At 42.1% G+C, this 24592-nt stretch overlaps 1 protein-coding gene across 1 annotated transcript in view; it reads right to left on the bottom strand.

Moving 5' to 3' along the window:
- LOC134536910 (teneurin-m) overlaps positions 1–24592 on the bottom strand; it is a 489518-nt gene that overhangs the window by 13731 nt on the left and 451195 nt on the right. Inside the window, 12 exon segments of the mRNA XM_063376990.1 lie at positions 1724–2162; positions 3729–4065; positions 5522–6226; positions 6913–7070; positions 7903–8138; positions 10437–10686; positions 12036–12208; positions 13471–13706; positions 15290–15466; positions 17892–18108; positions 21977–22184; positions 24037–24263. Of these exon segments, the coding sequence (XP_063233060.1) occupies positions 1724–2162; positions 3729–4065; positions 5522–6226; positions 6913–7070; positions 7903–8138; positions 10437–10686; positions 12036–12208; positions 13471–13706; positions 15290–15466; positions 17892–18108; positions 21977–22184; positions 24037–24263 (3363 nt within the window).

Here is a 24592-nt window from a genome sequence, read left to right as displayed (position 1 = left end):
CTTCTAATTTTTCCAGCGGTAAATTTGCCTTGGCGAATGCCTCTGTCGTTTTCATTGCCATGTGTTCAATGTCGATTTTACGTTGATTTACGCTTCCGAAATTCTCGACAACAGACGTCTGGATTTTCCTTTCAGAAGAACCATTCGTGTATTTTCTTTTAGAGTTGACATGTTTTTCACTTTTTGTGTGTTTTAAAACGGAATCTTTCCTCTCAAATACCACTCTGCAGTTGCAGTATTTACACATAAGCGTTGACGCATCTGACGCATAAACACCGGCACTTTTGAATTCGTCGGCTCGTTGCCGTACACTGACTGGAAGTTTTGGCATCTTTATACTTATAATAACGGCATGAAACTTTAGATAAATCACTCGTATGCGACAATCACGTCAAAACCCAAGAAGTGAAATCTGAAATGGCGATCGTTTCGCGTCGCGTGTGGATGTTTTACTCAAAATCGATTAGTCGAACTTATTTAGATACAGCGACTTAGAGAACACGTATATCAAATAAAACGATAAATATCGATGTATTCAATAGGAAATATCGCCAGCTCGTAAATTCGTTAAATGAATCGTGAATTGTTATTTGTTTACAACAAATTCGCGTTATTGACTCAAAACATTAAAAATCGCGTTTCTACTGTTAAATAAAGAAATTCGTGTTATTTTTCGGGTTTATCGCGATCGCGAATTTTTCAGGTCCCTACCTATTACTGATATTTCGGGGCTTTTCAGGTAAATTTACACTTACAACTCGCTTGCATTTTATGTTTCATCTCAAATTTTCTCTACATATGCTTCTATAATTATTATCTAATAGTGGTAAAACTCTTGTATGACCTTTTACAGCTTGAAAGTAATGTTTAGTAAATATCTGGTGAGAATATTTATGATCCAACAACAAATGCAAGGGAAGTATAGGAATAAATATAAAAAAGGCAAAGCCCTCAAATCAAAGCAATGACATATGTCAATGAAATATCCGAGTCGGCATGCGAGAACACACCTTAAGGCACATTGTCTATGCAATTGCAAATATGTATAAATGAACCCTGTTATTAGTATGTACTTTTCTTGGTTGGTTTGCATACATTTTGAAGTGAAACGTCTATGCCGAGGGGAGGGGCTACAGAAAAAGGTTATTGTTTTTTTCCATCACTAATGCAACTCATAAACTACCTCGAAAGAACTAACTGTCTGACTCATTCATGGTCACTGAATAAAAAAAATTAATAAGTAAAAATTTTCTTTTAACACACATTAGGACATACATAATCATAAGCAGTAGTAGAATAAGAACCTTTCACAAAAACTTCAGGTTTTTTGAAAGAGCACTCGAGTCGTGCATTTCCAAAACCGGCCATCTCCACAAAAAAAAAAAAAATGGTTTCATTCTAGAAAATCAAATTCCGCGGTAACCCACAGTGAATACCGAGCAGTTAATTTCAAAAGCCAGGCCATATAATCATTTAAATAAACACGTCCTGGATGCCACATCATGGAATTGAGTAAACAGTTTTCCTCGATTTCTCGCAAGACTGTTGTGAGGGAGATGGCCAGTTTTGGAAATACACGACTCACTTCAGAGAGTCTTCGGATAGCTTTGAATAGTTTTTTTTAAAAAGGTTTTTCGGGGATCCTGAGTGGAATAGAAAACCGAGCTTCCCTCGCCAAGGCTTGTTGGGTACATCCACGCACCCCGAGGTTTCGGCAGCTCACCTGGGGCCCCACTTGACCGGCCGCGCTGTGCGGTCGTAAGTGACGTTGAGCAGCTCCACCCGGTCGTCCATGAAGACGGCGACGGTGCCCGTCTCCCGGTCGTACTCGGCCGTCAGCAGGTTCTCCCCGTTGACCCGCAGCTTGCGCCCCACCTGCACCACGGGCTTGCCTCCTCCCCCCGCCGCCGCCCCTCCCCCGCGGGCGCCGCCGGCCCCCCCCTGCGCCCGCCGCAGGAAGTAGCGCCACTCGAAGCGGTTGGCCAGGTCGCCGCCCACCTCCGTCCGCTGCTTGGCCGGCACCGGGAAGCTCTCCCCCAGCACCGGGTCGATGTCCGAGAGCACGGTGTAGGGGACGGTGTCCGTGCTCACGCTGTGGGACCACGGCGCGACGCTCGTCACGCTGCCGTCCGGCATCACCACCGTCCGGTGCTCCGCCTCGCCTGGGCAGGGAACAAGGGCAGTCGGCTCCGGGAACGAGGAGTGCGTGCGATCTCCGCCAAAACGAGAACAACCACCTCCACACCCATTTCTGTGGTGTCATGGAAGGGAGGGTTAAGTCAAAAACCATCAAATTTTTAAGAGAGGTGGAAGAATGCAGTGGCGTAGCCAGGATTTGTGTATGGGGGGGGGGGGGGGGGGGGGGGGGGGTGTGTGTGTGTTAAGAAGCATGGTCCCTCCTGTTAAAGCAAGGGGTCCGGGGGGGTCCTCCCCCGGGAAAATTTGGATTTTAAGGTGTAAAATAGTGCTATTTTAGCAGTTTCCGGTACTTATATTTAAATATTGTAATGGTAAAATTTTTTTATTAATTTTAATATGAAATTTGTTTGAGTGATGAATAAGAAATTAATTAAAGATTTGGTGTTAAGGGGGAGGGGGGGGTTGAACCCCTAAAACCCCCCCCTGGCTACGCCCCTGGAAGAATGTCAAGGAATATTTGAAGGATATGCCTCTTGACACTTTATACGGTTTGTAGTTTTGTGTTGCCTGTATAAGATACCAATAATTAATAGTGATATAACAATTGATATTTGATCATGAAAATAATATTAGACTTCTTCCGCCTCTCTTGAAAATTTTATGTTTTTTGACTTAACCCCTCTCTTCCATAACACCACAGATTTCACATCTGGATAGCTACACAGTTTTTTTTTCATCAGAATGAAGTTAAATGCCAATTATTCGCTGATGCGTCAAAACTTTAGTTTGACAGTGCTCGGTATTTTGGCATTTTTACGATTATTCCCTACCTAGTTCCTTTCAGTTCAGAAATTACACAGCTAGAGTTTGTTTTGCTTACCAGTTGCCTTGTTGGAGGGCCTAGAGGTATGGGGTATGGGATGTAGTCTCCTAAAGAAAAGTGGGGTTAGAAGGGCCTCCCCCAGAAAATTTGAAAAAAAAAAAAAAAAAAAAAAAAAAAAGTAAACTCTTTAAAACAATGTTTTTAAGTCAACCTGGAACTTAAATTTCAATATGATTTTATTAATTTCGCATAATAAATTTTTATATTCTTTCCTGATAAGTTAATAATGGGTAAGTTGTAAAAATACAAGGATCAAAATTGGTGAAATCACGTTATATGAGACATTAACATTTTTGATAGTTTTTTCTAATACAAAATCACGAAATAAATTTTTTAAATTGATTCATGCAATAGCGAATTTTTATTTAATTAAATTTCTTGGCCATACACCATGACAACTAGAGCAAAACTGCAATGACGTATGTCCACCAAGAAGTTGTGTTAAATAAAAAATTCCCCGTTGCATGAATCACTTAGAGAATATTTCCCATGACAAACAGTGCCATCATCAGGCGACTGCAATGTGGACCGAAACGTCGGCGAATTGTTCGCCAAGGACGCGGCTAACACCCAGAAGAGCCGATCTACTTCAGACAGTGGCCGTGAAAGCCTGCGAACATCATGATATAGTGTTCACCTCTCCCTCATCTATAACGACGTTCTCCGGGGAGGGATGGAGGGGGGAGAGAGGGGGGACGGAACTCACCGACTTTGGTGACGACGCTGGAGCCCTTGATGAGCATGGACACGGGCTTCCTGTTGTCCTGCGCGACGCGCACCGTGGCGCCCTTGACGCTCAGGTCGAACGACAGGCTGATGACCCGGCCCGTGGGGGTGATGCCCGAGGTGAGGCGGCCGAACTCGTCGTAGTTGTACACCCAGCTGCGGCCCGTGCTGTCCAGCTTGGTCTTCAGCAAGCCCGTGGGGCCGTGGTAGTCGAACGTGACGTTGTAGTTGTCCGGCGTGCTCAGCTCGTGCAGCATCTTCATGCGGGACATGCGCAGCCGGCACTTCTGCCCCTTCGTGTTCTCGATGGAGTTCACCTGCGCACAGTCACGCGCCACTTGGATCAGCAGTGTTCTGGCATCGCCCCGATTCCCTCCCCCCCCCCCCCCCCCCCCCACACACACAACGACAATCCAGAGATAAGACCGCAAACTTCACGCACTGTTCGCGTTCAAATTCTTTCCTTCTGTTGGTGGTAATGAAAGATTGTTTTTTTTTTATTATTTTTTTTAGGGGATGGGGAGAGGGAATATATACCCCTTCCTTACATTCAGCCCCCCCAAAATCCAGGCTCGATCGTCAATGGCCTAGACTCCGAATTATTTACAAGCGGGAAATGTGAAGTTTTCCGGTTTACTTGGGGCAATCCTGTTTCTCCCACACATGCAGTTCATCCACTCCGGTCTCACCTCATTACTAGGGGCAAGATTATGTATGGTGAATTGCGATAAATCCGAAATAAGACGGGAAAAAAATGTCAAAACACCGCATGACACCGAAATGCAAGTTACATCATGGAATTAAGTAGCATTTAACCAAAATTATAATTCAAATAAAAAAAAAAGGATCTCCTATAATATATGAAATTTAAGGAATGTAATTTCTGGACAAACAACTATACCAAAGTGAATGGATCAGAAAAATTAATCTATGTAATTTGTTTTATTGTGCATCTCTTATTGAATCAGTTTCAAACCACAAATGCTCTCTCCTTTATTTTTATTATTCTGAAGGTATCTGTTTTAGACCTATTTATTACAAATTATTTTATGGCAAAAATAAAGCTTATAAATTTTATGTGTAAGTATTACTAAACAGCTTTTATAAAAATAAAAACAATAACACATAAATATTTGGTTCTAAAAATTAAATTGCATTACATATAAAACCACAATATCTTGTCTCTAATCATTACACAACTTCTTCTATACTGTTACTCTCATATTATATACATAAACATTATGTGGCATACAGTATGGAAAAACTTTGACACACTAAGAGGCACATAGTAAAAAATTAATCAATATAGAACACAAATATGGAGCGGAAGCATATCACTTTTTAAACTGGAACTGGAGAAGATTAATTTTTTTTAAAATTTCTTGCAAATAAAATGTTTAACTGAACCAAACCATCAAGTATGCATAGTAGCAGAAGCAAAGAACTTCTTGAACAAATTATATTAGCTTTTACTATTGAACACATCAATGGCATTAGAAATATTTAACTTTTTAAAACAGTGTTTTGGAAAACAAAAAAAACTGTACGTTGTGCATAACACTTGTCTTATGGTGAGTGTTGTAATGTTAGCAAAAAAAAAAATACTTTTGTCTTTGAGTTTAAATTAGTGATACTTATACAGAGAACATTTAAGTTTAAAAAGTAAATTATATATTAGTAGGTATTATGTTGATTAAATAAATATTTATGGAGAATATTTATTTTTGGTCTCTAGTAGTAAATCAGTTAGTTTAGTAAGGTGGTAGTGCTTGCCTGGCTGGAGTAGTCTCTGAGAAGGAAGACCTTGTTGCCCGCGGCGTCCGTCACGGTGCTCAGCTTGCCGTTGCTGGTGTTGACGTTGTACGTGAACAGGTAGCTGGTCTCGCCCGTCAGGATGTTGCGCGTGGCGACGTGCTGGCCGAACCGGTTGAACACGTACGTCTCCTGCGTGTCGGGCGAGAAGATCTCGTATCCCCGCGAGCCGCTCGCGTCCGGGATGCTGGCCGTGACGGAGCGCACGCGGTAGTTGGCCTGGTCGGCGATGTGCAAGGCGCCGTCGGGCGTCACCGCCACCGACGAGATGGTGTTGAACTTGGACGTGTAGGCCAGGAAGTGGTCACCGTCGAAGCAGTCGCAGCCGCGGTCCAGGCAGTTGCACTTGGACTCGGCGCCGGCGAAGCGGGAGATCTTGCCGTCGGTGGCGACCGCCCGCACGCGGTTCACCCGCTGGGAGTCGCTCTCGGCGACGTACAGGTCGCCCGACGGGCCGAACGCGATGCTCTGCGGCATGACGAGGGTGGCGTGGGCGGCGAGCTCCGAGTCGTAGCCGCCCCGGGGCGAGGGGCAGTGCAGGGGCCGGCCGGCGACCACCTTGACCCGCCCGTCGGGGGCCAGCTGCAGCACCATGTGGTCGTCGATGATGTGGAGGGAGTTGTCCAGGGGGTTGATGGCCAGCTCCGTGGGCCAGCGGAGGTGGACCTGCCGGGAAGCATCACCGCGTCACCACCTGCAGAGCTCCGCTAACACCACACTTAAGGCACCTGCCTTGATGAGTGCAACGCTCGCTGGTGCTTCTAGCATTGCATCCCCTCTAAGCACAAGGGTCTGAACTGGCGCGCAGTCTTCTCGTCGTACATAGCGTAACCTTTCGAAATTCAGTTGTCTCATACTCATGCAAACATGGAAGGTTAGTTATTATTTTAGATGAAAGTATTATTATCAATTGTTGCTTTGTTGTAAAGAAAATTTTCTTTGGAAATATGAATTTCATAAATCTTAACTAAAAATCACCATTTTCTAGTAAGAGCCATAAGAAAATTGTTTCAAAATTGGCAACTTTAAATAACCTTTCAAGTTACAATACCTGTCAAACTCATAATACAAAAAGGTCCAAAAAATACAAATGGACAAAATAACCTAATCAGGAGCTTCCATTTGCTGTTAAGAACACAAATATTCATGATATATATTTTGCTTGGTGAAATTGTTACCTAGGTGTGTGTAAAAACCCATTACAGAGGATAATTATGGTGAATATAAGGTGTGATGACAAACGCAATACATATTACTTCTGCAAGAAAACTTACTAACGTAAATCACGCACAACCCACGAACAACTGCCACCCTATGTTCATCACCGCAAATCACACAACGAAGCAGGCTACCTCTTCGACGTTGAGGGTTCCCTCGCAGGGGATGGGCTTCCAGTGGGACTTGTGCATGTGGTTGCCGATGACCGTCGTCACGATGCCGTCTCGGTCGACCATTCGAATGTTCGTCCCGTCCGCAAAGTACAGCACGTTGTCGGCCGATACGGCCACCCCTGCGGCACGACAGAACCAGGTGTACAGATTAGGGACGGGGGATGGTACAACCCTCGAACCCTTGTATAACACACCTGAAAATATCAGAGGTTCGAGGAAAGAGATTTGAAGGAAAAAAAAATACCGGAGGCATAACATGATTTCAAAAATTATTCTTAATAAGCTTACACAGTCTATTTTTGTTTTTCTTCGTACCAATCATATTAGCATTACCAGGAGATATTTTAATTTTACTATGTAATCACGTAAATAAAAATTATCACAACGTCGCTTAACAAACAACACCGCCTAAGTGACTTTTTTTTTGAAAATTATTATTTTTTTTGTTTACTCCATGGAAACGTAAGCATTTGGCGTCTTCTCACGACGCGTTTCGCCGAAAATCCACCAGAATGCACTGCTACGTGTAAAATGAAAACATATTTATGATCGTAGCAAGTAAACAACTCATGGCTAGAGACCTGTAAAATTCGCGATTTCAAATCCCTAAAGGATAGACTCCACGATCCTCTACGCACTCGTGCAAATTACACCTGCCGATTGATTTACCGACTCGTTAACACCTGTTTACCGGAATGATCGTGATTCGCTAATTCTTTTGATAAAGATTTTTTCATTGGCCCAGAGTCCTTCAGATGAACTGTGGCCCAATCACCGAAAGCAAAATAATGTCAAAAAGTATTCGGACTCTATCCTATCGCGAAATGAATTCGCGAATTTTACAGGTCTCTATTCGTGGCTGAAGCATGCAGGTCACACCGGGGAACGTCGCAAATTTCGAGTTCTCCCGTTCGGCCAGCGTGGGGCTGCGCCAGTCGGAATGAGCCGCACCTTTGGGGTAGGCGAGCTTGGCGTCCCGCGCCAGCGCCCCATCCCCGCAGTGGGCCTCGTCCCCGGGCAGGCACCGCTCCCCGGAGCCCACGGCCGTCTCCCAGTTGCGGTCCGGGTCGGACAGGTCCTCCGTGCTGCGCGCCCGGATGATCTGGTGGGACTCGGGGTCCGAGATGTACAGCACCCCGTCCAGCGGGCTCAGCGCCAGGTGGTAGCGGTACGACACCCTCGTCGCGCTGAGGGGCACGGCACCACGACGAAAACGGACGTTACTACGGCGGGAGGCTTTCGCGGCAAGGGTCATTAATACCTGAATGTAACGATGCAGTGGCGGATCCAGGATTTTGGTTCGGGAAGGGCTTGACCCAGCTGAGGCTAGGGCTTTATCAAGGCAAACACTAAAACAATAGTGGACACAGATGCTTTTGGAGGGGGCTTGAGCCCCTTAGCCCCCCCCCCCCCCCCTCTGGATACGCTACTGTAATGATGCAACTTTTACCAAACCTGTGGGAACTAAAAGGGGGTGGGTCACATTATAATCGAAAACTGGTAACTTGCCATTGAGAACAGCACGCCACTTTACCACCTCCTGAACCTCAACTTTAGTTTGAAAAAACTACGCGTTCCGTCTGAAATCTAACCTCACTTAAATGCCACACTTTAATCCTGGGCTTCCTGAACCTCTGCTAGGCGGAAAAGATGAGAGAATGAAGTACCTGGTTTGTCACTGGGTTCTTTATATGTACTTTTCTTCTATCTGTGGCTGCTGTGGAAGGCAGACCTACCCCCCCCCAAACAACCCAACCAGACGACCACATAGACTAGACCACCACATCACCACATTCTTTGCTTTCTGAACAGCCTCAGTTTTTGAACTACAGTCGTGAAACACAATTTTTTTTTTCTAACAGCAGGTTGGTGTTTCAAATAAGACCATGCAAATCACTCTACTGATGAAAGTGGCACCAGAAAGGGTCTAGTAAATAAGGAATAAATTTAATAAATTAAAATTTTTTTTAATTGCTACATACCGTACTTGAATTGCCATTTCCAGTACGTGAAGTCATTTCCATAAACTCATCATCAAATATGTTTGGGGTCTCATTAGATTCAGAGTCAAGTTATTTTCTGGTACATACGTTACTTATCATCTTTGTTTAGGTAACAAAAACCACAAATTAATTAACAAAAAACCAATGACAAACGTTTGTGGCAAGAACCATCACCTAAAACTTCTTGTTTTCTGCCACAAAGAAGCAACAACAATAGCAAAACAACTTTTGTAGCAAAAGCCGGTCTTTAAGGCATAGTCTCAATGCACCATGCTGGTCATTCCATTTTCTTGTCATTACTACTGTTTAATGTGTGTTCCTGTAAATTTATCACCATAGCTCGCACACATTTAGTACTTCATCACAAAGCAATCAGATATTATATCAGTCTTACATAAAAGTGGTACAAATTCACTCTACTGTTCACATCTCCCAGGTTGAAAAAAAAAACCTAGCAAATACCCGGTGTACAAAATTTGTGACCTAAAAAAACGAATGTGTTACAGAATTGAAAAAATAAAAATAAAAAACACTTCATTTAGCAGAAATATGAGAAAATTTTCCTTTTTTTTTTAAATTACCAACAGATATTTACATAAATTAAGATAGGTTGATTTTATGTTACAAAATAACTTGTTTGTTAACAATTGGTAGGAACCGTTCGAACAACAAAATTTTTTTTTATTTCTATGAGTTGGTGGAAGTTAGCATGGGTCCTTCCCAGCTCTCAAATATATATTAAGCGAGCCAATACTTTTTAAAGAAAGTCTAAATGCATGTTTTATTTGGGTTCTGCTTGTTTAAAAAAAATATATATATATTTGTTTCCATGAAAATATAACTCATTACAAAAAAAAAATTGTCCAGCTTTGCAGAAAACTTACTTGTAAACTTTTCCAAAACATCTCAACCATCTACCTACGGTAATTTGCTCCATCTACCTACGTTAATTTGCTAGACTCCCATGTTTCAGTGTTTCTTCGGGCAGACACCAAAGTTTAACAGTATCTCAACCATCTACCTACGTTAATTTGCTCCATCTACCTACGTTAATTTGCTAGACTCCCATGTTTCAGTGTTTCTTCGGGCAGACACCAAAGTTTAACAGTATCTCAACCATCTACCTACGTTAATTTGCTAGACTCCCATGTTTCAGTGTTTCTTCGGGCAGACACCAAAGTTTAACAGTATCTCAACCATCTACCTACGTTAATTTGCTCCATCTACCTACCTTAATTTGCTAGACTCCCATGTTTCAGTGTTTCTTCGGGCAGACACCAAAGTTTAACAGTATCTCAACCATCTACCTACGTTAATTTGCTCCATCTACCTACGTTAATTTGCTAGACTCCCATGGTTCAGTGTTTCTTCGTGCAGACACCAAAGTTTAGCAGTCGATTCCCGTTCCCTCGTGTTGGAGTCGCAGCTACTTCCCGACCGGACGGGGTGGCGGGGGGAGGTGGGGAGGGAGAGGGAACTCACTTGAGCCGGACGACCGTCTTGACGGTGCCGTCGACCAGCATGCGCCGGACCAGGTTGAAGTCGCCCACGAAGACGGAGCCGTCGGGAGCAGACGCCAGCGCCACGGGCGCCAGCAGGCGTTGCCTGGCGGCCGGCCCGTCGCACTCAAAGCAGTCGAGCGGCCGCTGGTGCCCGTCGCCCATGGACGTCAGGATCACCCTCGGCTTGTGCTTCAGGTAGATGTTGGAGCCGTCGCCCTTCTGCAGGATGCCTGCGAGGGACCGACAACCTACCTTCAGCAGGGCCGACACCCGGGGAGGAACGAGTAGGATGGCGGAGAATGGAAAAAGATGGCGACGGACGGAGGAGGATGGAGGAAAATGGAGGAGGGAGGAGGATGATAGAGGAAAACAGAAGAGGATAGAGGACAGAGGAGGGCGAAGGACGATGGAAGAGAATGGAGAAGAACCAGGGGCAGGTAATTGAGGATGTTGGACAGAGGACAATGATGGTGAACGGATGGAGGACAAAGGCAGAGGACAGTGAACGGAGGATGGAGGAGGATGGAGGATAAATGGAGGAGGGTGGAGGATCATAGAGGAGAACAGAAGAGGATAGAGAAGGACAGAGGAGGGTGAAGGACGATGGAAGAGAACTGAGAAGAACGGAGGACAAGGGATTGAGGATGTTGGACAGTGTACGATGATGGTGAATGGAGGATGGATGACAAAGGCAGAGGACAGTGAACAGAGGATGGAGGAGAATGGAGTGTAAATGTAGGAGGGAGGAGGATGATAGAGGAAAACAGAAGATAGAGAAGGACAGAGGAGGGCGGATGACGATGGAAGAGGACGGAGAAGAACAGAGGACAGGCGATTGAGGATGTTTGACAAAAGACGATGATGGTGAACGGAGGATGGACGTCAGTAGCCAGGTCGTGTGCCCCGGGCTCCAGAGTTAGGAGGGAATCAGGTTTGGAGGGGTGACGCAGGGCAGTCGAGAGAAACTCAGGTCCCGCGGGCAAAAACATAATTTTATAAGGCTTCCTAACCTGTTACCTAATGTACAACTTTTCAAACCCAGCAATCATTTAGAAATATATATATATATATATATATATATATATATATATATATATATATATATATATATATATATATATATTAATGACTGTTAATGTTGCCATGGCCATAACTGTAAATGTGAGCTACGTGCATCACGTAACTTGAAAGATTGACAATGAATTATTATATCAATACATTTGTGATTTCCATCCTACCAGAGTATACTCATGAATTAAACCCTTTAAAACTCAACCGGGCCCCATCTCCCTCCCTCCTTCCCCCCTGTCCACCGTCTTGACGGCCTTGCGGGCGTGCACACATTATAACAAACACATTTAAGTGGGATGCAACTCCTTTCCCAGGGTGAAATTTACACTGAATCGAGGACTTAAAGTAAGCTTGTAAAAACATAAGTATCTTGAGTTAAAATTGAATTCAAATTCGAACATCAAAATAGTATTCTCAATTACAAATAATTGAAATTAAAATAAATAAAGGGTAGGGAAAATTACTCATTTCCGAGCAGATCGGTCGCGGAGCAGACCGGCAAACGCACCTTCGTGGAAGTTGTATCGGTGGTGGATGTCCAGGTTCCAGCCGCCCACCTCGGAGATGCTCATGTCGTGGCCGCTGAGCTTCGTCGTCTGCACGTCCCACATGACGTCCTTGCAGTCGCCGTACTCGTAGCCGACCTTGATCATCGCCGTCGTCACCCCGTACACGCGCTGCCTGCGAGCACGCCCGGGTACAGGGTGTTTCAGCCTCAGCGCGGGGGCACAGTTACAAGGGAGGCGCGACAAGAAAAATGTTTGACTAAAAGAGAGTAAGATAGAAAATTTATTTTGGGGCTGTTCCGATACCAATACTATTATCTTTGAAAGCTTTTTGCAATGGGAGTGCATGACTTCGGTATTTTTGTGCTGTCATCATTTGTGGGTTTTTTTTCGTTCTGTTAGTCCATTTTTATTTGTTTTTCTTTGTTTGTTGACCATATTCCTGTTGTGGAGTATTGTGTGGCGTTAAATCCTGACAACAGCAATTTTTTGCTAAATTTGTTTTTTGTCATTTGTGTTTTTTTGTAGTATTCAGCTCTTCAGCCGATATTCAGCTCTTTGCAGATCACAAGGTATCAGAACAGGTATCGGGGGTAATTATAAAAAAAAAAATGTCAGCACAGATTTGTTTTTCCAAACCATGCTTTGTTTGTTTTGACTATGATAGACCACAGATCCACTTTGCTGCCAGATCATGTCAATCAACTATTATTATTTTTTAAAGGCAACTCTTAATAATTATTATGTGTCTATTGTTTATAAATACGTAGTTGTAACATAATTTTTTTTATGAATTTGTTGGAGAATGCAATAATTAAAATTTTAAATCTAAAATAGATAAATAAATCTAAAAAATAAAGCAAGCTCATTGAAACACCGTACATCACGTATTTTTTTCTCGTAAACATTTTCTTGTTCACCCAGAAATAAAACCTGTATCTGCTTTTGTCTTTCAGTTATATAACGCACAAACTAAATTACTCGTCTTAAAATGCCGTCAGTTGGTACTCGCGCAAGACAGGCTACGTTCGATTTGAATTTTTTTTTTTTTTTTTTTTGCTAGCCGACGACAGGAATGAATTGCACGAAGTTTGGACCCAAAAAATTGGGCCAGACTAGCTGGGGCCAGACGCAGGGACGCAACAACAGGGAGGGGCAAGGGTATTTTGCCCCCCCCCCCCCCCCCTCTGAAACCTTGAAGTGGGGGCAAACGGGGGCAAAGAAAGTGCTGTGTGATCAATTTTTAGATGATAAAACTGCTTAAATAGCACCATTTTCCTCCAACATGAAATACAAATTTTCCCGGGGGAGGACCCCCCGAACCCACCGCTTCAATAGGGGGGATCGATGATTCTTTATAAAAAGGTATATTGCCCCCCCCCCCCCCCCCCCCCAATTGGAAATTCAGTTGTTGCGCCCCTGGGGGAGAGGGCGTACCTGTACACGTTGAGCCGGTTCCAGGCGTAGGTGAACTTGATGACGGGGTCGGCCTCGAACGTCTTCTCGAAGAGGATGCCCTCGATGGTGATGCGCAGGTGGATCAGCTTCAAGGTCGCCGGTACGGCCTCCGGGGTCAGCTGGAGCTGGATGGTGGACAGGTAGCCGGCCGCCCGCGAGCTGTGGTACACCAGGTTGAGGCCCGTCCCCGGGATCTGGAGCGACTCCTGTACCACCTGTGAGCCGAACGCAACGCTGGACGTCAGGCCACCGGGGCCTCCGCGACGAAACACATTTTTGCGTTTTTTTATTTATTTATGTTCCCCCGAAGCCGGGACGTCCGATGCCGGTTAAGTAATTGTTACGTTTAGTGTTGTTGATATGTGTCCAGGGACATCGGAACAGGAGGGGCAGCAGGGGCGAGTCGCCCCCGTGCTGTTATGAATTGGGGGGGGGGGGAGGGGGGGGCGAGAGTAGCATTTCGCCCCCCTCCTTTTCCCAGAATAAATGTTTGGTCCTAGTAGTATTTTTCTCAACCAGTAGTTACAAACGTTGCATTGGTGATCACATTGATTAGTAAAATCATATCTATTGACATTAAATTCCAAGACCGAAGCTAAGGGGTAGGTCACATGGGTTAGGTTATTTGTCACCCACTACCCACGATTTTTTAATCCATATTTAATACATACTACGTCATCAAATTCTTGGAATGGTATATTTAATATTTTGGTTTGGAAACTCATTAAATAGCACAATTTTGCATCTAAAATTCCAAACATTTCTGGGGGAGGGCCCCCGGATCCCCCCGCTCTAGGACTGAGGTAATTGTGATACATATTTTCGCCCCCCCACTCATGAAAACGTTCCGATGTCCCTGTATGTGTCAGTTGGCACCCGGCATGAGAATTGTGGAGACACAGGTTGGCACGCGTGGTGCAGAGAAAAAGGACGTGCATCATATAACAGGACTCGGTGTGTGTGTAAACAAGGTGATGTAATGGATGTGATGTGAGTGAGATGGTCAGTGATGTATTAGGTTGTAGAGCAATAAAGTGAGAATTTATTAGTAATGTAAGCTATAAACTATTATTCTTCAACAAACTAGTAGGAATTAAGACAACGTCCCTTCAGGGTAAATTTAGGGACGTGTGGAATGCGTGAAAAACCGCAATTTCCGTATTTTTCTTTCTTTTTCGTTCTAAAAAAGCCGCGACGTCCGACAACCACCCGAATGTTCGTTTCGATTCGGAAGGTCAAAGGGTTCGATCGCAGCCGTCTGCACCGGGGGTGGTACTCTCCCACAGTCCTCTCCACCCCCCAACTCCACAGGTGAATGTGGCTACAGTTCCTCGATAAACACCTTCCTAATTCCCCATCCTTCACGGTGCTCACCGGCAATTAGAATCTAGCTGTATATTTTGTTATTTGTGTGATAAAATTAAATTTGTACAATCTTTACAGCTGTGCGAGGAAATTACTACAGTAAAAGAGAAGACAGAAATGTTATCCAACATTGCCAGTTAACACGATCTCGAAAATTTTCTTTAAGATGAACGCTACAAAAAATTAACATAAAAACAAATTCATTACCAGCAAAGGCTGAGAGCACAAAGATTGATTAATAGCTGTGCGAGGTACCAGTTCAGACAGTAATAATACACTAATAAAGTTGATAGCAGACCCTTTAAGAAGGGTAGAGTCTTATGTGAGAGTTTCCCTTGTTCTTGGGTGAATGCAGCACTAGCTTTTACTGCACCACCAAACACAAAGGATAACTCCAAAGACCACACGACCTCTGCCCGCGACGCTAGTTCACCTGTGACTCCGCGAGGATCGCGCTCTTGTCGGGGCAGGCGCCCTGGAAGCCGTGCTTCCACGTCGCGAGGACCACGGGCTTCATGAGGTCGTAGTCGTGGGCCGTGCACGAGTGCGGGACGTGCGCGGCCGACTTGTCGTCGCCCGTGCCCATCACGATCGTGTCGATGATCACCACCTGCGGACACGGCGAAAAAATCACCGAGGCCCCGCGGCGTCACGCACAATTCATCAGCTTTGAACAAGCTGCAACCAAAAACTAATACAAGCATTTATTTCCCATCTGAGTTTATTTATCTGTTTGGGCTTTGTCTTGTCAACAGCACGGTAAAAACTGAAACACACAGTAATGCAGAACAAGAATATGAAGGAGGTGGAAAGGGGCAGCCCAAAACACTAAATCCATCTTCATGGTCGGGACGCTGGAGTCCGCTGTTTAACAGTAGTGAACAATAAATTCGGGTGTGCATCTTTAGATTTAAGCACAGTATGCCTCGGCCCAATGAAGGACCTTCTAAAAAAAAAAATAAATAAATAAAGAAAAAACACCCCCCCTTACAAAATTATAAATACAAAAAATTATTTTTAACTGTCTATTTCTGAACTTAAAAAAAAAAATAAGTTTTCTATGATGACAAAACTTATGATAGTAAATTGAAATGCTGCTAACCAGTCACAAAAATAAAATCCTTTCGATTTAGATAAAAAATACACAATTTTTTTAAAAACAGAATATGTAGATTAAAAATAAATAAATGGGTGAGTGTAATTATTTGGAAAAGTTATAAGTTATACTTACATAGCATAGTAAAAAACTAACTTAAATATACGTGCAAATAATTAATAGAAATAAAATATTGTAAATAAAGTTCATAAAATATAAATGTTGTGTACCAGAATGCAATTTCAAAAACTAAAGTGTAAAATCTAATAGCACGTATATAATTATTTGTATGTAGTCTTTTTTTGTATGTAGCCTTATTTCATCCTGTTAAAATTTTGTTGCAAGGTACACGCTTATCGTAAAAATTCACTCTCATAAATTTTTCATAACGCGCCTAAAGAAATATACCTCAAAAAGTTGTCTTTAAATATTATAAATTTTTATAGTTTGTTTTGCATTTGTGATTTTTTATAATAGGATTTTACCATGTACTATGTAAAAATTTTTAAGAATTTATTTAACAGTCACTCACTAAGATTTCACAGCTGGATGAAGCATACAACTTTACATCCATAAAGGTCAAGAACAGTGTCATTATTTTCGAGGGCCAGAAAAACTAATCAGAGACCCAAACAATATGAAGTAAATATTAAATTTCTTATAATTTTTAAAATATCATGTTTTTATGTAGAATAGACAAATATAATATATGACATGATTAAAGATTTCATTTGGAAATACGCCAATGCTTGCTACATCATATGCCATTTTGCCTGAGGGCGGAAACGGACCTAAGTTCCCGAAACGTCACAACTGTTGTCTTAGGAAGGCTACTGTCATCATTGTGATGTCCAGAATATCTGTTTTGTCACATCGCTGGCTTCGCCTGAACTTCTCTCTGTTGTCCAAATTATCTGTTAAGCATCATCATTGGGTTCGACAGTTTGTCACTGTGTCAATTTTAGCCTTTCATTTACTGTTTTTTTTTTTTTTTTGCTGCTGTCTCGTCGTCGCTAGTCCACTGTGTCCGTCTGTGCTGTGATGATTTTTTGACTAATTCCTTAAACTATATTTTCTGTGCTATGTTCTTTTAATTTTTCGACATTGGCTGATTTTTTGCTTGTTTTCTAAGTGTTTTCACATCCATCTGTTTTGTAAGTTCAACAATTTCGTCTGGTGGTCAGGTTTATTATGACATATGGAATGGTGTAACAAGCAGAGGCGTATGTCCCCAAAGACATATCCAATCCATCTTCCGCATTGCAAGAACCATTCAAAGAACGAAGAAGTGGCTTGTGATGAATTAATGAAAAAATAATTCTCTTAGTGACAGTATTTACCAAAAAAAAAACTAAATATAAGAAGAAAAGCCATTAAACAGTATATGGATTACAAAAACATGGATATATATTTATCTCTTGACAGGGGCGTAGCCAGGAGGGGGGGGGGGGGTTAGGGGTTCAACCCCCCCCCCCCCCTAACACCCAAATCTTTAATTAATTTCTTATTCATCACTCAAACAAATTTCATATTAAAATTAATAAAAATTTTTACCATTAAAATATTTAAATTTAAGTACCGAAAACTGCTAAAATAGCACTATTTTACACCTTAAAATCCAAATTTTCCCGGGGGAGGACCCCCCAACCCCCCCGCTTTAATTCGGGGGGGGGAGGGGGGGGGGGGCTTGCTTCTTAACACCCCCCCCCCCTCCCCATACGCAAATCCTGGCTACGCCACTGTCTCTTGATAATATCACGGCTTCATAAAACAGTGTTTACCGACAAATGCATTCTACATACTCAAGACACTTAAGGTTAATACACGAGAGGTTATCTGGTAATATTTGTTTGCTGTGGGGCGGATCCTGCCCGCCTGGCCGCCACCGGAACAGGCAAGCAGGAGGGCGATCAACTACGGTCGTCCCCGCACCACCCACCTCGTTCCACGGCACCATGACGATGTGCGTGTGCGCGCGGAAGGGGCTGCGGCCGAACTGCAGGGTCACCGCTCCCCCGCCGTTCACCAGCAGGTCGAACCAGCCGTCCTCGCGCGTCAGCGTGAAGCCCTCGAGCGGCGTGCTGGTGCTGACGCGCACGCCCACCAGGCCCGTGCCCGTGGCGGTCACCACCTTGCCGCGCACCACCGCCGAGCGGCTGAAACCCAGCGGCGCGCACTTGCCGTTGGCGCGGTGTGCCCCGTGGCCGGGCTGAAATCCCCGGGGCCCCGGGATGACCGTTCAAGCTTCCGGGTTTCTTTTCCCGGTACGGCGAAAATTACAAGTCTTTTTTATTTCCCCCCCTCAGCCTCTTCCCAAAAACAATTCCGAACAGCGCTAAAGTGGCGCATCTACTACCTGCCTTGCCGTACAGGGGCCGTGCAGAGTCGATGCCGACCCTATCAGGTGAGCACATACACCGGCCCCCTCACAGACCACTTTTAACGTGGAGGTGAAAACGTACCAATGTCGTAATGTAGAAAAATTAACTGTCGATAACAGTTGTAAGATCGAAAAAAGAGAAAAAAATAATTTTTTTTTCCAATCTACTTATACGTACATACATTTCCTAAAAAAAAAGATATATATTAAATATTAAATTTTTGTGACTTACGTTTTACTTAAAATTGATAATTAATTTCATTATGGTAGTGCCATTTTGGTGCGTATTAAGTTACATTTCTGTGTTATTTCGGTTTTATCGCACTTCACCACACAATCTATCAACACCTTGTCTATTAGGCAACAGGATAAGGAGGCTCCAAATTTCAACTGTTTACTCCTACAGCTGAAATCAAGTCATCTAACTGGCTGAAATGCAGTTTGGATGTTGATGTTACAGTTAAATTACATAGTACAAATGAAATAAGTATTGCATTATACACATAAGACTGTTGAAAGTCCTCAATTCCATCTATCAGCATCTTGGCAATAAGCAAAATAAAAGAATAAAATCTCTACATAAGCATGCCTTTTTTTTTTGTTCAACAAGCACTAAAGCTATGATCAAAGTGGAAGAAAATATAAAAAAAAATTTATGTCTTTTGTATGTGATCATGCTTTATTTAGTAAAGTGGTATGTAACAAACATTACTGGCATTTGTAAATTAAAATGTCTTAGGGAAAAATATATGTTGAGAGTTACTAGCATGAGATTTCAAAATTTTCAACAGCAACACATTTACATACTTACAGATATTTTGTATTAATACCATCACTAATGTAATACATAAGTATATGACCAAAAAAAAAAAAAAAAAGGAAAATAATCAAACATATTCAAGTTGAGAGTATTAGAATATTTTTAAAACTTAACATTACAAATAACCTAAAGGTTAAATAAGAATTTCACAAATTTACAATTTAAAAAAATAAAATGTAAACTGGATCATGCTCCAAAATCCACAAATCATTTTTATTATGTAAAATGATGTATAAAATTTGAGACATAATTTTCATATACCTGAATATTATATTCTTGAAAAACATCAATCTTACTTTAAATGAAATCAAGATAGATAAGCCTAAGGATAATTTTTCAGGCGAAGGTACTGTTTTTCTGTTACCCTGAAAAATTTAAAAATTTAAATAAGTTTTTTTTTACACATTTAGGTTCACTAAAATGTTAATTCTATTTTGTGAAATGAATGCCAATAATCAAAGCATTTTAAAACTAGTTCATTAAAATAAATTGCATGAGAATTTTAAATGATCAACTACATATTATGTGTGACATGCTTTTGCAAAAACACAGCTGGTTTGAGCCACAAAATATAGAAAATACAAGCTACAGGCAGAAGTAAGATAATATGTCTTAATTCCACATATATTCATACAAAAAAAAAAAAAAAAGCAAATACAAAATATTTTTAGTGCTCAAAAAGAAAGATGATGTTCTGTTGGTTAAGTCCAACATTGGTAAAAAATGTATTACAGGGAAGATATGTAGTTATTTAACATGAGCACAACACTCAGAATAAATCTTCATGATGATGCAATGTCTCAAAATATTAAAGTTGAACTCCTTATTTAAAATTCTTGATTCTGCTATTATTTTACAAATTAATATATATATTTTTTTTATCTTTTGAAAAATGTCAATAAGTAGTTTCATTGTACACAGAGACTAACGACAGAAATTGGTAAGTAAACGAAGTTGTTACTAAGAATAAATAAAAGTTATTTTAACATGACCCACACTCAAAGACAGCTATTGACATAACGTTCTACCACATTTACATATGTTTACGATACACAAATGGTTTTTACACAAAAAACTACGCTTGAGGGTGAAGCAAAATAAAAACTGACGGAACACAACGTTGGAGGGTTGAAAAATTTGAAACTAAACCATGCCACAAGCACAACTTACACAACAAACAACAACAAAAAAAAAATCCACATTTTAGGTGGAAAAAAAAAAATGCAGCCTCCAAAATATGTTTTGTTTTCATTCACCTGGTATAATAAAGAATTATTTTTTTCACCTAACAGGCAGTGTGCTTACCTCGTGTTGAAGTGATTCCAGAATACACTGGGCAGCATCAAGAAAAACCAACAACTTGTATCATCCATTTAAAAGACATACAACACATTAACAGTCAGTCTTAGCATTCACAAAAATTAATTCATGAACATTTTTAACTGCAGAATTTTTCCCGATCTGATAATAATGACGTTCAGAGACAGATATATATACGCATTCTGTTAATAGAATATCAAACCACAACATGCAGAACTCCACTTAACAAAAGTAAACACCAGACGACAGATTTTAAGACTCCAGATCACGTACATTCTACAGATTCCAAAAAAAACCATCAAAAAAACATTAACAATTAATTTTTTTGTGATAAACTTATTAGTGAATTATTCCTAACGATCATCTGTATCATGCAGCCAACAAATTCAGTACCCCAACAGAAACTATAGAAAAATCAGAAAAATTTCGCTATTGCAAACAAATTTCTTTATTTTCACAATTTTTTTTTTTTTGCTTGAATGAAATGCTGCATACACGATGGACGTGTCAGAAAACGCTGAATGACAACACTCAACCCAACATGCGACCACAATCTAAATACATTTACCACAAAACCAGTGTGTTGTTGTGCTGGATGCCAGAAGAAAGTCAGTTAGTAATCCACCAGAAACTTTATGAAAAAAAAAGTATTACTACTATTCCCTCCAAATTAGAGGACATGTGATTTTGTCTGCATATAAATGTAAATAATAATTGAATAATTGTAAAGTTTTTCCATGTACAGAACATCCTAAAATACGTAGTTATACATATAAAGAAGTGTGAACAGTTTAAAATAAAAAATATTTTTGTTTTTAAAATTTAATCATCAAAATGATGTAAGAATGTATATTTAAGTCTATAGTATAGAACACACAAGAAAACCATAAATTGTTGTATAAAATAAATGAAACTGCTAAATAAAAATTGTTTTAAAATGTTATGAAAAAATATATATATTAAAACTACTATAATTAAAAATTTGCAAATAAAAGGAAAACGACCAAATGAAACGTATTGTACATTATTAACGTTATATAAAAAAAAATAAAAAAATAAAAGGTATTGTGTGTAATTTGTAGGAATCAGTGCATTATGTGAAAGCAACTAAAAAAAAAAAAAAAATCAGTTTTCCACATGAAGTGTATACCAACTTTCTTCCAGCGAACCATACTCTTTTTTTTTAGTCAATGCTCACACTCACAAAACATACGCACATATAAAAAAAACTGGGAAAGTGATATCACACGGGGCACAAACACAGCAAATGTATGGAATATGAGTAACAAAAAAAAAAAAATAGACGAAAGAACCGCTGCAGTTTCTCCCACTTTCCCGTTTGCAGTTCCTCGCGAGTGTGAGGTCGCGCCCGCACGCTGCAAGGGGGGAAAGGGGGGGGGGGGGGGGTGATTGCGAACGGCCGTCGCCAGCGATGGTCCGTCCGCCGCGGGGGTGGGGTCGGGGCCGACTGCCCCTACCCGCTACCACCCCCAAGAAGCCTCACCTTTCGTTGAACGTCTCCTGCTTGGCGTAGTTCTGCAGGCTGCCCTCCTCGATCAGGAACTTCATGCGCTCGAAGAAGGACGCGGTGATGGCGGGCGGCTGCTTGCGCAGCAGGATGTCGATGGGCTTGGGGGCGGACACGCACAGCTGGCTGCTGCGGCAGAGGTGGTTGGAGCAGCACTCCGGGTCCTCGCAGTCCACCAGGCCGTCTGGGAAGAAAAGAAAAACACGTGAGCACTCGCCACGGATGCCCAAACATCTGAACCTCGATGACCAACAGCAGGGCCGGCGCAAGGTAAATTGGCGCCCCGGGGCGAGAAAAACCCTCAATGTCCCCCCCACCCCCCCCCCCAACCCCTCACTGCCGGGACACCACCAAAAAAATTTTTTTCCTCGCATCAAAATACATCACGGTAAGCCTAAGATTTTGCCAACAATCGAATGTAAGCAGGCTTGTTTTTTTTTTTTTTTACTGTTTTTACCTATTACAAATCATAAACAGGTCGCAGTGGACCTTTAAATAATTACTTATACCAATATAAACATTCCGAACTGTTACAAAAATTCCATTTTCATCTAGTTTCGATAATCGTCAAACATATTACAGCAGCTGTTATGTGTCGTGCTGCGCCGCCCCCAGCTACTTGGCGCCCCAGGCGGTTGCCCAGTTCGCCTGTATGGACGCGCCGGCCCTGACCAACAGCTTCATGTGTTCTCATGTTGCAAATAAACTTACAATACAAAAACTCGGACACCAAAATTAAAAAAAAAAACTGAACATATAATTTGTTGAAATAATGCTGACCATGATAAATATACAAAAATCGTGTTTTCGACTACATATCTTGATGCGAATCACACATAGTTTCTGCACCCGCCACTAAAATTTTGCTGCTGGAGCAGATACGTCAACTATCGAATCATCTGATTTGTAGAGCAAAAGGTTAAACTATATAATAAAATGTCTTCGATAAAAGAAAAAAATTACTTTAAAAAAATACTAACCAGCGATATTGGAACAAATTTTCAACAAGGAATTTTAATTAAAATACTGCCCATCTTGTAGAAATTTATTAAATGGTTAATACTATAAAGTTTCCTTTTGTCTCCATGAACTTTGCCACAGATGGCAGCCCCGTAGTTCCACACCAAAAGACGTATACCGAGGTTGCTTCTTAATAAATACAAAAATTAATATAATCATACATTACTTCTTTGGGCAAACTTTCATTTGTTTTATTTTTCCTCGAAACATTCATTCACTTTTCTTTGAACATGAAGCAGCAATCAACCGCACCGTCTAAAATAACTTTTATTATATTTTTCTGACCTTGATCTAATTCTCAGGAGCATTTGGTTTACTATCTTTTGTTATGATGCCATTGTTTTCAAATCAACCTTATCTTGCTCTGCATTTACGCAGAGGTGCCCACCCCCCCCCCCCAAACACTATGACTCACCCCCCCCCCCCTAAACTAATGATACGCCCCCCCCCCCCCCCCGAATTTTTTTATGCCATTTTCTAAATGATTTACTCAATTATTTTATAACATTATACTTTTTTAGTATTATATCTTATCACATTTTGCATTAATTAAAACTGATTTTCTAATAATAATTTTGGTCATATCAGGTAATATTTCCATCCTGAACCGACAGATGCCAAACTGATTTTGTTGAGGAAAGTGCGGGGTTGCCAAATTGATTTACAAGATCCCTTTCAATTATCAAAGCACCAGAATCGTATTTTCACATTAGAAGCTATAATTATGTAAATAATATATACATTTTTCTCGTCTTTTAACCACCCCCCCCCCCTGAAATTTTAATGACGCAGTCTGCGTCGTTACCCCCCCTTGTGGGCACCCCTGATTTACGTCTGTTTCACTACAAACATTTAAGGAAAATATTTAATTTAAATGTTAAAATGTTTACGCAAAAGTTGAAAGCTACGCATGAACAAGCGGAACGAAACAACTCTCTAGGAATGAGAGGCGGTGCGGACCCTCAGGGTGGAGAGGCGGGAGGTGTCGGCACTTCAACCGACACGCCCGCGCGCACCTTTGTCGTTGTCGCGGCCGTCGCTGCAGCTCTGCTCCAGCGCCGTGTTGCAGTCGCGCCCGTCCCAGCCGTCGAAGCAGCGGCACTCCCAGGCGCCGTCGGCGCTGGCGCGGCACTCCCCGTGGCCGCTGCATCCCCCGGGGCAGCCCTCCATGGTGCAGTGGCGGCCGTTCCAGCCCGTCACGCACAGGCAGGTGCCGTTCTTGCATTGGCCGTGCTCGTTGCACCTGCGGGGGGGCACCGGTCAGCGCACGAGGTCAAACGGGGCGAGGCCTCGCACAGTTGCCGACCCAAGGTCGTTCGGGAGCTGCTACACCTTCTAAATAAGAAGGCCTTGCAGTGATGAATGCATAGTTCCCGACCCAAGGTCATTCAGGAGGTGCTACACCTTCCAAATAATAAGGCAAGGGGGAGAGCAGGGGCGCAACAACAGGGGGGGGGGGGCAAGGGTATTTTGCCCCCCATCTGAAACCTTGAAGTGGGGGCAAACGGGGGCTAAGAAAGTGCTGTGTATTCAATTTTTAGATAATAAAACGGCTTAAATAGCATCATTTTC

This window comes from Bacillus rossius, chromosome 11 (genome assembly GCF_032445375.1).
Source record: "Bacillus rossius redtenbacheri isolate Brsri chromosome 11, Brsri_v3, whole genome shotgun sequence".
Taxonomy (NCBI): domain Eukaryota; kingdom Metazoa; phylum Arthropoda; class Insecta; order Phasmatodea; family Bacillidae; genus Bacillus; species Bacillus rossius.
Note: the sequence above shows the minus strand (reverse complement) of the source record. Positions and strands in the feature narration are given on the sequence as shown.